Below are 14937 nucleotides of genomic sequence, written 5' to 3'. Positions count from 1 at the left end.
AAACCATCGATGGTATGGTACATTGTTTGTCAAACACATACATTGCTATCTGAGGTCATTGATACCAGGTCAGGTCACAGAGGGGGCATTCCACGATAGATCGTACCACTTTTTTCCAATTTGACACCCTCATCTTTCGGAATTTGACGAGAATTGGTCTCAGGGGTAATCAGGGGCTCTGAATCCACCTGTAACAATTTCAGGCTTATCAGATACCAAAGTATTTTTTGAGTTATGGTGTATAATATTTTTTGGATCTTGCTTTGCAGCGCTATGTTTTGGCGGGCTGTAACTCTAAGACGGATTATTCAAATGCCAAATGTTATATAACATTGAACTTGCAATGAAACAGAGATTAATATGTATTTTTGAAATTTCGAAAAATACGCTATTTTTGATATATGACATATCGAGTTTTCTTTCATTTGTATTTTTTGGACTTTGGGACCAAATTTTTTTGAATTTTTATTTCTTCAAAAAAATATTTGGCTCATTGTTAAGAAGTATGTAAAAAATTAGGAAGGTGTTCTTTCTATAAATGTATTTATTTTACGTCACGATAACGGTTTCGAATAGTGATTTCGGGAGGGGAGCTTACAAATGGCGTGGTAAAGCTGCCTAGTGACATCGCGGGTTACTGAAATTTCAATTTAAGTCTGAGTCATCTGAAAAAAGTGAAAAGAGGGTTCATTCAACCCTCTTTCCTATAAGCGCGAGGGTGAAAAAGGCTGTTTGGTTCTGACATTGTTTTGGACGCCAATGACCATAGCTGTCCGAGATGAAAGTTACAGGACGCATACATGGTGTCCTCCAAAGGTCTCACAACTTGTATATCTGGGAATTTTTCAAGGTTACATGAGGTCAGGTCGGTCACGTGACATCACTGTTATTAATCAATGGGGAAATATAAATACTGTTATTTTGGCGCCGAGAATGATCTAAAACTATCCAACGTCATGGTAACCTGATTTCATACACTCCTTGCAAAGTCCAATGCTTTACTTTTGCATTGTTAACCTTGCGTGACGTCATTTATGACGTCACTAGGGTCGTACGAGTTTTTCGTCAATAACTCCCGATCAAATTGAGCTAGAGAGTCGGGAAAGCCACCAATGGACTCGGGAAGACCTTCCGAATCGAATGATATGCCATATGATACCCTTTGCCCAGCTTCGTGACCTGAGGGGCTCTGACCTGACCTTGACCCGAGGTCAACTACTTAAGTTGACCTCACCCTAGCAAAAAGTATACCATTCGATGCACCTGAGCTAGGCGAACACAATGATGCCAAAATCGCGGCTCTGCGGCCATTTTTTGCGAAGTTATTTACTAAAAACCGAACCCGTAACTTCAGTCACGTGACCTGACCTCAGACGCTACCGGTTAACCTGAGACCTTAAAATCGGGTACCAATCGCTGCGACTTGTAACGGCACACACGCTCGTTTTTTCCGCGAGGCTCTAGCTCTATTAGAAGCGAAACGGCGTGCTGGGGTCTTATCAACCCCTCCGAAACCCATTTTGTTTGCGGGAAAATGAGGAACTTATAGAAAGAACACCTTTCTAATTTTTTGCGTGTCGATTTGCAATGACATGAAGATTATTTTGAAAAAATAAAAATGTGAAAAAATTTGGTCCCAAAAGTCATTAGAGGCAAATGAAAAAAGATTAAGGTTTTTGCTCAACAATGAAATTTTTTCTTTGGAATATTTAAATAGTAATATTAATTTTTGATTCATCGCAAGCTTAGTGTTGTTTACTTTTTGTTGGTTGCCTAACCCGTTCTTGAGTTAAAGGCCATCAAACTCACCGTTACATACCGAAGTTAAAAAAATGTAATGCTATATAACTCAAAAAGTTTTGATCTGAGAAGTCTGATATTTTGCCAGGCGTCTTTGGGGCCTATGATTACCCCTAGGACAGATTTTCATTAAAATCTGAGAGATGAGGGTGACGGGCCTGGTACGATCTATCGTGGAATGCCCCAGAGGTCAAGTCACCATGGGGGGTCACAATACGAAAGTGTCGTGTGATGCATGTTTTATGGTCCATTTTACGTGACAAATGCGATTATGTGGGCCAGGCAGCCTTTGGGGCTAGTTAAGGTCACGTTTTGGTTAAGGTCAGGTCAAGGTCAGGTCAAATTAAGTCAAATTTCAAAGCCGATATTTTTGCATAAAATGGGTATCGATTCGATGCAGCTCGTCACGGGGAGTTTAATGGTGGTCTTTGTTTTGCCATACGTGGTCTAGAATTGCCAAAAAATGAGTTTGAAAAATTTGACGTCATCATTTTTGAACAGGTTTTTCGCTATAACTTGGCCAAAAAACGAGATATCGATCTGAAATTTGGTATGTAGATAGAACACGGTGGGTACTATCACATATATTCCTTTTTCGAAAAATCAAAAAACTTTTTGAATTTTTCGGCTAATATATAAAAAAAATGCTTTTTTGATTTTTGGGGGTCAAAACTCAAAAATGGCAAAAATCCGAGATAGCAGTTTTGTAGCCCTGTCAATTCTTCACCTTCGATGTCTGATCATTTTTCTGTATCTTCAAAGCTGTAGGCCTGACAGCTCAATTCTCGCGAAGATCTTTTTTCGGTCGAAAATGGCAGAACATGACGTCATTCTGACGTCATTTGTGGCCAACCTATCATAGCCTCTGGAAAAATGTTTGGTCACAATATGTAAAATTGATGCCCGGAGGGGTCCTGAAAGTTTGGTGGCGAAATCTTTAGCCATTTAGGAGATATCGACGGAAAAGGACAGGGGGGGCGTTTCGCCTCCCCCCCCCCCCCCCTACGGGGCGCGGGTTAATTAATTGAAGGTGTTCCGCCGCTACTGTCCCATCGGCGTCTGAGATTCCCATGCTTCCAAGGGCTGCACAAGGTTTCTGGAGGCTTTGAATGGTTCTGCATATGCATGCAGCATGCATATGCATAGGCGCCTGTGTAAAACGGACATAAAATAATCTAAAAGCAAGGGATCCTCTGAAACAGGGGGAAATGGAAGCAATATTGCAGCACGCGTCACAAAACAATCCGGCGCAGCTGCTTCGTGGTGGTTGATATGGAAGTGCGCCACATAATGCACGTAAATTTGTGGTTGTTGCAAGTTGTTGTTTTTTATTTTGTTTTTTGATAAATTATATGCAAAAAATGCCTGAATAGATTTCAAAGGTATGTATGGCATGGGCGGCATGGGTGGGACCGATTTCTTTTTTGCTTTTTTGTTGGTGCCTGGTTATAATTTCTCTTGGCAAAATGCGAGCTCCATGGTGAAGATCAACTGCTAGGAGCAGCGTCTCAAGCATTATAGAGTTCAGTGGTCTCAAGTCTTGCCATTGGCCGCCCATCACCAAGGCAAAATTAGGATTTTATCTAAGTATGACGTATTTATTTTTTACCAGGCTGAAATAGCTGTGGGATTTCAAGATAGGTATGATGATAATTGTGGAGGTGTTAGGCTTCATTGCAACTCGTGTAATGTATTCCTGTTCGGCATCTGTTTCTATGAGCATGGTACCACAGGTTCATAAAGTAATAAGTAGAAGGTCCTTGACATTCCAGGACAAATCTTTGAACGGACAAGTCTGTATGGGCTATGGGCTATGGCTGCTTTCGGTATTAGTATATATAAGGTCCGAGTGGCGAACCGATTATGAAAAGCATACTATACGATGTATTTTGACCTCCTCATTTCATATCTGATAGTTATTCCTTCTGGAACCAAGTATCAAAGCACCTATGAAATACTTACAGTTACCGCAAATCGCTACCGCACTCCACACCAACTCCACACGCTCCACACTATCGCAATGTGCCGGGCGGCAATTACTTGCGCAAAGCTGGCCAAGGTCAAGTAAATCAAGGATGATATCTAACAGTTGCTATTCAACTGTGAATAATGACGTCATAATACTTCTCGCGGCGAAGCAGCGCAGTGCCGAAGGCAATGCCTTAGGAGAGATTACAGGCAAGAGTAAATCAAATATTTTTAGGTTAAGTGGTCATGTATCTGGCTTCAGGCCGAAGGCCTGAAGCCTGATGCATGACCACTTAACCTAAAAATATTTGATTTACTCTTGCCTGCAATCTATTCCTGCAAGTAACTTTTTCCTTATCCCCGGTAGGCAAACATCAGTAGGTTAGGTTAGGTTAGGTTAGGTTAGGTTAGGTTAGGTTAGGTTAGGTTAGGTTAGGTTAGGTTAGGTTAGGTTAGGTTAGGTTAGGTTAGGTTAGGTTAGGTTAGGTTAGGTTAGGTTAGGTTAGGTTAGGTTAGGTTAGGTTAGGTTAGGCTAGGCTAGGCTAGGCTAGGTTAGGTTAGGTTAGGTTAGGTTAGGTTAGGTTAGGTTCCTTTTTTGTAATTATGACGTCACTTTCATCACACCATTCGTATCGTTTTCCTTTTCCCCACCCAAAACCCCTGTTCCTAAAATTTCCCCTGAACTGGCAGCAATCCACATATGGCAGCGCTACAACGCCCACGTTTTTCATTTGTCGCGTGTTAATGCCGCCGGGTGGTATTGTAGTGAAATGGGTTGGTGATTTGGTGTTTTTTCCACGTTTCCAGTAAATGTAAGTATCATTTTTGGATTCAGGATGTCAAATAATGTAAGAATGTGAAAACTTTATCTTTTAACAGGCACTCGGACCTGATGTATACTTTTACCCTGCTTTCAACTAGGGCCATGTTTCCTGGCGCGACACTTCAGTGCATCGCACTATGCTATATGATGGTAGGCATTGGTGCAGATTTTAGACAAATTCGCATTTACAAACTTGGTAGCTCCAGTGCTGCAAGCGTCCGAGTATGTCAATGTTTCCATGAGAACCCAATACACTGATACGGGTATCATGTTGTAGCATCATGCCATGAAATAGGGCCTTGAAAAAATGAAATCAACATAGCATAACCTGACCTGACCTAACCTGGCCAAGCCTTACAGTTGCTAGTCTTAGTTTGACCCAATGTGGAAGTTTTACGAAAAAATATCATGAACACATATTTTTGCAGCTAAAAATGTGTCCAGTGACAGGTCATTTCTGCCTGCAGTGCTGGTGGTTCTGATATCTTATTGTTGATCTTGAATTGCACATACAATACGAATTTGCCAAATAAGAAGCAGAAAGCAAGCTGGCAGCCTTAAGCCTGCCTTTCTGTAAAACGCTGTGACTGAACAGATCAACAGCTCGTGTATTTTTATACCTATGCAGATTTGGATTTGAAGGTTGACCTACAGGGTGATAAAAGTGATTTTTTGTTCTCAATTTTGTTAATTTGTTTCAAGAAAACTTCAGCTGCAAAGTGCAAAGGATCACATTTTTAGGATGATGCAACACATTAGGGGCCTGCATCACCCAGGCAGGAAATATGTACCAGCCAGCACTGAACAAGGCCTAGAGTTTTTGTTAACAGAGTTTAGCATCCTTTTTTGTGATATGATAACATAAACTGGCAGTAAATGGTAATTTTTTCCCTGGCTAGTGCATAAATTTGTTTGGACGATGCTGCAGCCTGCACCAGCACAGGGAAAGGCCATACAACACTGAACACAATATCAATATGAGCCTGCAGTTGACCAACACTGCTTAGTGCTTTATGGAAATTCCACACCAAGAACAATTATTAGCAAAAGCATCACTTCTTCCTGCAAAACATTTTGTGCCCTTGAATCCCGGAAAATGATTTTACGTACCTACTCATTTTCAGAATTGATTTCAGCTGATCTTAATAATTCTGATCACCTCTGAACTGATTTGTTTTGGTCATCATGTTTACAGTGGTTGTGGGAAGGGAAAGTGGTCGCAACATCTGCGTTAGGTACCCACTAGTCACTTCTGTAGCTATCGAGAGCAGGCAGAGGTGGTTTTCTCCCCCCTCCCCTAGAATAGGGTGCGGATTAACGTTAACCTGCTTTTGTTTTATATTGATATATCCGTGCTCTGCATTGTTCGATATTACTGTGATGTTGATTTTCGTCCGCAAATAATTGCATGAAATGTCTTGCGATTCTTTTTGGGATACTGGCAGTTGTGTAATTTGGATAGCAACCTTATAGGATGCTTTTTGGAATTAAGTTAATGTTCTAAAGAAATTTGCTTATTTTCTTTCATCATGGAAATTGCAATAGATCATCGTTTCACCAAATTAAGATCATTTTTGAATCAAACTATGCATCAGCCTTCAGTCCTCATTCACCTGGTTAATCTGCGCCATGCTAGGGGTGTTTTCTTGCTTCACATATTTTTCGCCAATATCCTCTGTGCCACCATTTTTGGCACATCTTTTCATGCATCTATTCTACTCATGTGAAAATTTCAGACCCATATCTTACCTCAAAAAATGTTCCGATGCTCGCCATGACTACATTAACTGAACGTTCGCTTTGAAACTTTCAGGGAATAATAAGAAAGACCTAACCATGATACACTGAATCGGAATATTACCACCCATGACCCCTCTATAAGCCCCTAAGGTCATCCCAGGACATGAAAGGTCTCCAGCAGTTTGTTGACGATAACTTTTGATAGAGACATACAAGAGCGATGAAAAACTTGTTTGTGTTCACCTTGACAATACGAATCGACTGATATTCACCATACCCCTTTCCAGTCAGTTCATGTCTTTGGCCTGTGGTCAAATTTTCAAAACGAACTTTCGAATTCGAATTAAAGTTTATATGACGTGTCTCGACAAGAGGAACACGATGCCGAAAAACTCAATTTCGTGTCATTTTTTCAGTCAAATGCTATGACAGAAAAAAATGCACCATAAAGCGTCAATTTTTATATTGTTTTCCCCTCTGGAGTCTGGATGCAAAACCGTTAATCTTAGGTCAAAACAGAGGGCGCAATACAGAAGGAACGTTAAAAGCGCTATCGATTGCGTTTTTTCCGCGGCACTGTATCTCTATTCATTCCTAACTTATGCCCAACTGTGTCGAAAATGTCGAAACTTGATGAAATTTGACCTTTGATGACCTCTGCTGACCTGACCTTTGACCTGACATAAAAATGCCCGACGTACCTTCTTCCTCTTTTTTACGACACTTTCTAATGTCGCTTACCGGAGCCGGCCTAGACGGGAGGGGGGGGGGGGGTTGTAAAAACGTGCCCCCCCCCAGGACTCCACGGAAAACAGACCACCAACACGGCGTTGGTTAAACACGCCCTGGCTACAGTACGCGCCACTTCCGTGTCAATTTTCAGGGCTGTCGGCTCGGGCTGTCGGGTGGGCTACTCCACCACACACAAACACAGACCGTTTGTTTTGCAGTGTCAGCTGTCCGGTGGCCTTGCCAGCCTGTGAGTCAGTACCATCCAGCGTGCGGAGCGGACCCGCGCGCTGACCGCCGTCCGCCGAGACTGGCCGCGGGCACAGCTCTGTGCCTCGCCCCTCCGCCCCCTCCGACACTGGCCGCTGTCCGTGCTCCGCAGCCGCCGTGGACCGCCGAGCATGACTGAGGTTGGCATCCAGACCGATTCCGAGCCGCTGCTGCCGCCACCCGCCGCCGACCGCGCCGCCGCCGCCGCCACCGCCGCCGCCGAGAAGGCGGGCCGTCCCATGTCGCGGACGCGCTGTCTGCGGCTGCTGCTCCTGCTGACCGCCGCCGCCAGTACGCTGGCCATCGTCTACTTCGCCTACCTGTGTCCGGCGGGCGCGTGCGGCGGCGGCGGCGGCGGCCTCGGTCTGGGCGCCGGCGGCCCGCCGGGCGCTCCGCTGGCCGACCGGCAGGGCCGTCCGCGGCTGCCCTCCGCTGCCGACTCTCTCAGCTTCGACCAGCTGCTCAGCGAGGGAGTGCGCTTCGACGTCTCGGGGGACGACGTCATGGTGTTCCTGCATATCCAGAAGACGGGTGGCACTGAGTTTGGCCGCCACCTGGTGCACGACCTGGACCTGGAGCGGCCGTGCGTCTGCTACCGCCGCAAGAAACGGTAAGGAGGTGGAGCGGGGGCGCTGTCAGGCTTGCTGGAGGGTCATGTCCAGTTCCACACTAATGGGACAGGTCGAATGTTTTTAATTACGGTTTGGGGTGTGAATGTTTTTGCCAAGGTCTAGGTATAATCATTTACAGTATTCAGCAGACTTCTTTTATAAAATACTTTTTTGTGGCCCACTGAAAGTTAGCCGTTGTTCCGAGATTAAATCCAATTACTTTCGGCTTTAAAAAATGGTCAAAATATTTTCGAGGTGTTGTTTACGTGTTTTTGAATTACGTGTTTTATGATAACGTGCTGTTACTTAAGTGCCAATAGGTGTGGTAGCGGAAGGGATATTATTTGAAACATTTATCCACCTCCCAGTGTTCAAATACAAACAATGGATGTAGTATTTAACGTACCTAACGAGTCCCAGCAATTGCCCGTTCGCTGATTGGTGGTTGCGGTGAGCGCCCGACGGCGGTCGGTGGTGACGCTAGTGTTCCGTGTCACCGCCAGATGCCAGTGTCTGCGGCCGGGCCGCGACAGCCGGTGGCTGTTCAGCCGCTACTCGACTGGCTGGCGGTGCGGCCTGCACGCCGACTGGACAGAGCTGACCGCCTGTGTGGATGAGGCTATGGACCAGCTGGAGAGAGACCGACACAAGCGCAGGTCAGTGCGCGCCGCCACCCGACGGCAGCGTCCCGGGCAGAATTGTATGGTATAATTGTATTGACATCACAAATCTTCCACATACAGCGTAGCGATTACGGTTTAGACCCGAGTCATAGGTAACAAGCATTCAGGTGGGGGAAAACGCTCAACAGTCAACACCATACTCAACACCATACGTCTAACGTCAGTCATCCATGGGGTCGCAACAAAGCTTATCAACATCTCTTATCTCTACATAAGGATAAGAGTGCACATGGCAAGTGCACTCTTGCAAGTGCCTTATCACTTGCAAGAGATAAGGCAAGTGCACATGCCTTATCTCTACATAAGGCATGTGCACAAAACAAACTGCACAACTGACATACTGACAGACCTATCGGCTACTCGTACAGCTGGTCAGCGGCGTAACAGGGTGTGATTCTTCAGCGTAGCCCTGGCAGACCGGGCGAAGCTGGCAGGTGGCATATGCACTATTTGATGTCGGAGGGTATTCAAAAGCGCCGTAGCTCGGTACTCAAAACGCCGTTTACCGGTTTCAAGTATCGGTCGTGGTAGATGAAGGATATATAGTCCTGCCGGGCTGTCGCGAAAGTGTTGATTGGGAACGAACATGACAGCGAGGTCCTCTGTCTCGCCGTGATGCATGACCTTGTGGGCGATTGTAAGTTTCAAGTAATCGGACACAGATTTTGGGGGCAGCCAACCAAGTTTGTCGAGCTTGTCCAAGACGTGGTCAAATTTACGTCGCCCGAAAATCACTCTAGTGGCAAAGTTCAGAATTTTCTGAAGTCGATAGCAATTTTCTGAGTTGAGTCCCGTTTCCGTACACGGTAAGACAATAGTTGATCCGTGACACAACAAGAGCTGTTATGAGAACGTTAATGACACCGTCCGAAGCAGTGTGGCCAAATTGGTTTAGCGTTAGGGGGGGGGGGGATGTATAAAAACGTCGTATGAGGATGTCACTATTTTCAAAACAAAAATCGTCTTCAGCCTCATTTTAGGTGCAGTTTTTACAAGTAAAGTGGAAAACTATGCCTGACGTCGAGCTCTGGTGGAAAGAAAAGAAACTCCAAATATTGTCATTAAAGATGTAAAAAAAAAAAAAACAACAACATTGCAGGCGCGACAGCACGAGTATGACGGTGCCAATCGTACATTGGAACATTTTTAATCTGTATTCCTACACTAGGTATGCTTTCACAACAAAAACGTCGTGATGATGTTATTTTAAAATTTCTGAGGATGTCATTATACTTTTCATTGGGGGTGACTTTTCCCGCAACATCACCAATTTGGCCACACTGGTCCGAAGACAATTTCGTGCATGAGACAGTCCAATCAACAAGACAGTACACCGACGGCTGAGCTCGGACGCATGTGCTTCCCAGGACAGAGCGCTGTCAAAGACGACACCCTGATTCCTCATCTGCTCGCTTGGCTGCAGCAAAACTGATTCACGAAGGGAGATGTTGAAGTTAGGTACTTTCCGTAAATTTTGTCTACTGCCAAATACCATGACCTGTGTTTTGTTTGCGTTCAGCTTGAGGGCGTGAAGGCTAAACCAATCACTGATTGATGCGAGTGAAGCTTCTATGCGAGAGCTTCTATGCGAGGGTAAGTGGGCTGAGGTCTTCGGTACGGCCGCTCACTAAAACGTGAGTGAAAATGTGCGCATAATGAAAAACGGTTGCGTCCCCTGTGGATAGTGATAGGTTGCTGGAAAAAAAAAAATTTAAAGAGGAACAGTCCCAGGATGGATCCTTGAAACACTCCGATGTTATTTTGAAGCGGCTGCGACAGCGCTCTGCCTCTGGCTCCATCGGACAGCGACGTACTCTGGGTGTGTCCCCTAAAGAAGGCAGAAAACCAGGAGGTCTTGATCCCTTGCATAGCCAGTTTTTGAAGTAGAAGCTCATGGTCGAAGGCATTAAAGCATTTGCTTAGATCGAGGAGGCACAACTGTGAAATTTCAGAATACTGAAATGACGAAACAAACGAAAAACGTAATGATGACAAAGCACTTCCGACCTGCTCAAAGCAGGGTAGCTCAAAGGACCACACAGGGCGTAGGGATCAACGTGAGGTGATTTTCAAAATTAAAGTCATATCATGGTGACCAATGACTGACAATGTGCCGTTCTATTCTTTGTTCCACTGGCAAGTCTAGTAATATTTCCCAACTTATCGATTTTAGCTGTTGGTGCCCACGACTTCATTGTTTTTATTCCGACGTGTTCTTGTTGTCAACGGCTCATATGTGTTTTGTTGTTGGTCGATAGAAGGAATAAGTGATATTTTCCATACAGAATGAAACATAGATCAAACGATATAAAGCTGGATTGCGTGACACCGTATCTAGCGCCTTGATTATTGCTTTCAATTTGCTTTCAATGAGTGCTTACTGCTTACCTTCAACTATTGCCACTTAAGAGTTCAATTAGCTCGCACATTAGCGCTATTGTCGTACGAGATGACAGTTTTCTTTTACGCGGTCGCTAAGTACTTGATCAAACAATGCCGCCCATTTTTAGCCCGTGAGTGTCGGTCGTCCCTCAGTCACCTGTCTGAGGTGATGTGGGGTGAGTACGATAGGACCAGTTACTGGGCCGTGCTGGCACGTGAGCTCTCACACACCCGTGCCCGATACCAGCCTGGGGGCGTGCCCCTCCTCTGCCGGACAAGGCCAGGACAGTCGGACACAGACAGATTCCAAGCCAGCACCTCCTCGGATCAGTCTGGTGGTGTGGCTCCTGATAAGCCACTTGAGCGGTGAAGAGCCTGTTGTTGGCAGGATAGTAATCGATACTCACGCTAGCTGTCATTTAATGTCTCCCCACTCCCATCTGTCCGGATGAAGATCTCATAGTTTGACGTCTATGATCCCTTTATGAGATGCTCGACTAGTGAAGTCGTATGCATGGCTTGCTGAGTCCAATGTTCGAGGCTAACGTTGTGCGCACATTGTCACACCATACGGCATGAGGCCACTCGAACCGTGACAAGTTGAATCCCTTGCACTTGGGGCGGGGTGCGATTGGAATGCACGAGAACAATTGCGTCTATGAAAACACTTATGGATCTGAAGGAGTCACGAGTCGTATAACTACGGCGTCAGGTGACAAAATTGTCAGCTAGGCCACAATCACGCCACCTATCGATGATGCCTAGTAGTAACATGAAATATCGCCTAGATTAACTAGGCGATATTTCATGTTACTACTTTAATTAACACTAATAGCCTGGGCTCGTTCGGCATTTGTTCAATGGTTAAACAAATGAGTGAGGCCTGGCTACACTATGCGTTTTCTTCGTGCGTTTTTTGCGTGTTTGCGTGTTTTGCGTAATATCGTTCTAGGAAAAAAGTTATAAACAATATAATTTTTACTTTGGTTATGTACAAAAGCTAATATAACTCTTATGTAACTAAAATTTAAGGTGAAAAACATCACAAAAACGTAATATCGTTCTTTTTTCTAGAACGATATCACGCAAAACACGCAAACACGCAAAAAACGCACGAAGAAAACGCATAGTGTAGCCAGGCCTTGAATGTGTTTTTTCTGAGTAGTGTTGAAACGTTGGTTGAAACGTTTGTTTTCATACCAAGAGCTCATATAATTTTTTGTCCACCTTAAATTACATATTGAGGTTTTAATTACGCCTAATCAATTATCTTACAAAGTGGTATTCAGATCTGGTTCATTTAACCTGCTTGACGAAATGTAAAATCGTTTTGATTCAGGTTATATGGGTAATTCCGACATCCATATATCAATTATTCCTCAGTCGCATTGTTTTCGTAAATGCCTTCTGTGTGATTTTTTTTTAATTCAATTTGTTCAATAGTTGTTATTCGCAGAGCCGGAAGGATGATAGGTTCTAAGGGCAGACAGATATTGGTATGGGCGGCGGCCGGCCACCGTGGTGCGCTGCCGGGGTTGATACCGTCACATGGACAGCCCGCCCAGCCCCCTAACAGTCGCCACACCTCGCGATGGGCCTGCTTCTGAGGAGCTACCCATGTGGGATACATGCGGCCGTCCAGGCCGGATCAGGGGGCTTGAGGCGTGAAGGAGAAGCATTTGACTTTTCTGAGAATGGATAGTGACGGAATATTATGTTTCAATATGCCTGCCTTTGTCCGGTCCGTATCCCGATTTGTGGACGTACAATTACAATTCCCCGTCTTGTGTCAGGTATTTTTACATCTCTCTGCTGCGGGAGCCGGTGCAGCGCTACCTGTCCGAGTGGAAGCACGTGCGGCGGGGCGCCACCTGGAGCACCAGTCGGCACTGGTGCGGCGGACGGGACGCCACAGAGGTCAGTGTGGTGGATGTGGGGAGAGAACGGAACGCCATGAAGTTCAGTGTACTGGGTGGGATGCTAGTAAAGAGTGGCCAGTAGTGGGGAGACGCCAAGTCAGTGGTGGGATGGGACGCCACAGAGGTCAGTCAGGTGTAGGTTGGGAAAGATATGGGACCGGACAGGATGAAAATTAGATGGCCTCATGGCGTCCGTCCGGGCTACGCACGGACTGAGGAATAGAAACGGGACCGAGACTAGTGATGGACAGAGGCGAAACATGACGAAGATATGTAGTCTGTGTGTAAAAACGGACAGTACTCTGTTCGTCTTGCCTGCTCCCTTATATCCTCCTTTCCTGGGTTATTGAGAAGGAACGATATACATACGTTCTGTTTGTCTGACCGTCTGAAATTCCACCTCCGGTCTCAGTTGGAGCTGCCGCACTGTTTGCTGAGTACTGACAGTGATTTGTCTGACCGTCTGTGCCCCCTCCGGTCCCAGGCGGAGCTGCCACACTGCTACGACGGCGAGGACTGGTACGGCGTCTCGCTCAACGAGTTCCTGCGCTGCGACTCGAACCTGGCCGCCAACCGGCAGACACGCATGCTGGCCGACCTGCACCTGGTCAACTGCTACACGGGCACCGGCATGTCGGCGGACGAGCGCGACAGGGTCATGTTGGCCAGCGCCAAGACCAACCTGCGCCAGATGGCCTTCTTCGGGCTGACCGAGGACCAGCCGCGCAGCCAGTACATGTTCGAGCAGCTGTTCGGGCTGCGCTTCCAGACGGCGTTTGCCGCCTACAACCGCACGCACGCGGAGAGCGCGCTGCGCGCCCTGCGGCCTGGGCAGCTGGAGGAGGTGCGACGCAGGAACGCGCTCGACCTCGAGCTGTACGAGTACGCGCGCCAGCTGCTGCAGGAGCGCTTCGAGCGGATACGCGCCGCCGACGACCACTTCCGCGAGCATATGGATGCCCTGGGCACGGTGGACGAGCGAGGCTCGACCGAACTGGAGCACCAGCGACGGTGATTGGCGCTCCTGGTGGTGGCCGCGGCGCTGATTGGTCGGTGAGGACGCCGGGCCGCTGGTGATTGGTCGGTGTGATGCGATCCATCGCACGATCGCTGCTGCTCTGAAAGCGACTCGCTCACCGGTGCGGCCTTTGGGCTTTTTAGGAAGAATGCAGGTCTACTCAGCTCTCACGATACTGCTATGAATGCCGGCAGAGAGCAACTCTGGAGATTTTAGGCTGCTTCTCTGATACTCGCGGTCGGCCGCCGACCAGTGTTCACCTCTGCACGTGGGCTGTTCGCTCCCACCACCTACCCACCGTGCCCCGTGCTCAGGCGGTGACTTGGAGTGACCAGGCGAACTCGGGCCCTGCTGTTATTCATGACTGGCCTCGGGACTTTCTATGGATCAGTGTACCGTTTTTGAATGTTTCTCTATAATCACCTAAGGCTTGGCCACGTGATCAGCTACTTTACTATTTGTAATTCGCATGGCTGATACTACTTCCGCTGCTGATAGAAGCGGTGTGATTTTTGCGTGGGTTGGGGTTTAATGTCGGAGTTTAGATCATCATTTTCTCATTAGGTGTCGTGACTCGTCTTATAAAGTGTTCCGCATTATGAGTGTGCCATCAGGGTGTTCGATTTTGAGCTTGTTCGCGGCCTGCGAGCGCTGCACAGTGCAGTCACACCGCCACCCCGTGTACTTCATTGAGCCGGCGCCCAGAGGCGTTCATTTTGGTAGCATTTATCCATACAACGATTGAGTGTTTTGTACAACCCTCGGGCCCGGTATGGACCATGTTTGTATTACCGTCAGAGTGCGGCCGTGTCGACTCTCAGGCGGTCGGATCGCACCGAGGTGTCGCCCCCGCCGGCATGGCCAGCACAGTGCAACATATCCGTGTGAATATGCCTTTCATCGACCGTACAATGCTTGTAGCGCGGAGCGGGGCATAGGGTGGACCGTTCTGGCGGTACCGGCAGCGCTCGGCTGGCCGGTGTCCTCCGTTGGG

The 14937-nt window shown here is 46.8% G+C and overlaps 1 protein-coding gene across 3 annotated transcripts; it reads left to right on the top strand.

The window, feature by feature from the left end:
* The first annotated feature begins 3049 nt into the window (after positions 1-3049).
* LOC122377927 (heparan-sulfate 6-O-sulfotransferase 3-B-like) lies at positions 3050-14435 on the top strand. 3 transcript variants are annotated; one of them, XM_043358538.1, is made up of 5 exons: positions 3050-3182; positions 7282-7940; positions 8445-8597; positions 12800-12923; positions 13410-14435. In XM_043358538.1, the coding sequence occupies exons 2-5, from the start codon at positions 7462-7464 to the stop codon at positions 13938-13940; spliced, it is 1287 nt and encodes a 428-aa protein (XP_043214473.1). In that variant the 5' UTR covers positions 3050-3182; positions 7282-7461; the 3' UTR covers positions 13941-14435. The 3 variants fall into 3 exon arrangements, with proteins under 3 accessions (XP_043214473.1, XP_043214475.1, XP_043214474.1); XM_043358540.1 differs by having other exon boundaries at positions 3053-3182; positions 7443-7940; XM_043358539.1 differs by lacking the exon at positions 3050-3182 and adding an exon at positions 4535-4580.
* The last annotated feature ends 502 nt before the right edge of the window (positions 14436-14937 follow it).

This window comes from Amphibalanus amphitrite, unplaced genomic scaffold (genome assembly GCF_019059575.1).
Source record: "Amphibalanus amphitrite isolate SeventyFive unplaced genomic scaffold, NRLGWU_Aamphi_draft 000053F_arrow, whole genome shotgun sequence".
NCBI lineage: Eukaryota > Metazoa > Arthropoda > Thecostraca > Balanomorpha > Balanidae > Amphibalanus > Amphibalanus amphitrite.
This window is presented reverse-complemented; position numbering and strand designations above follow the sequence as displayed.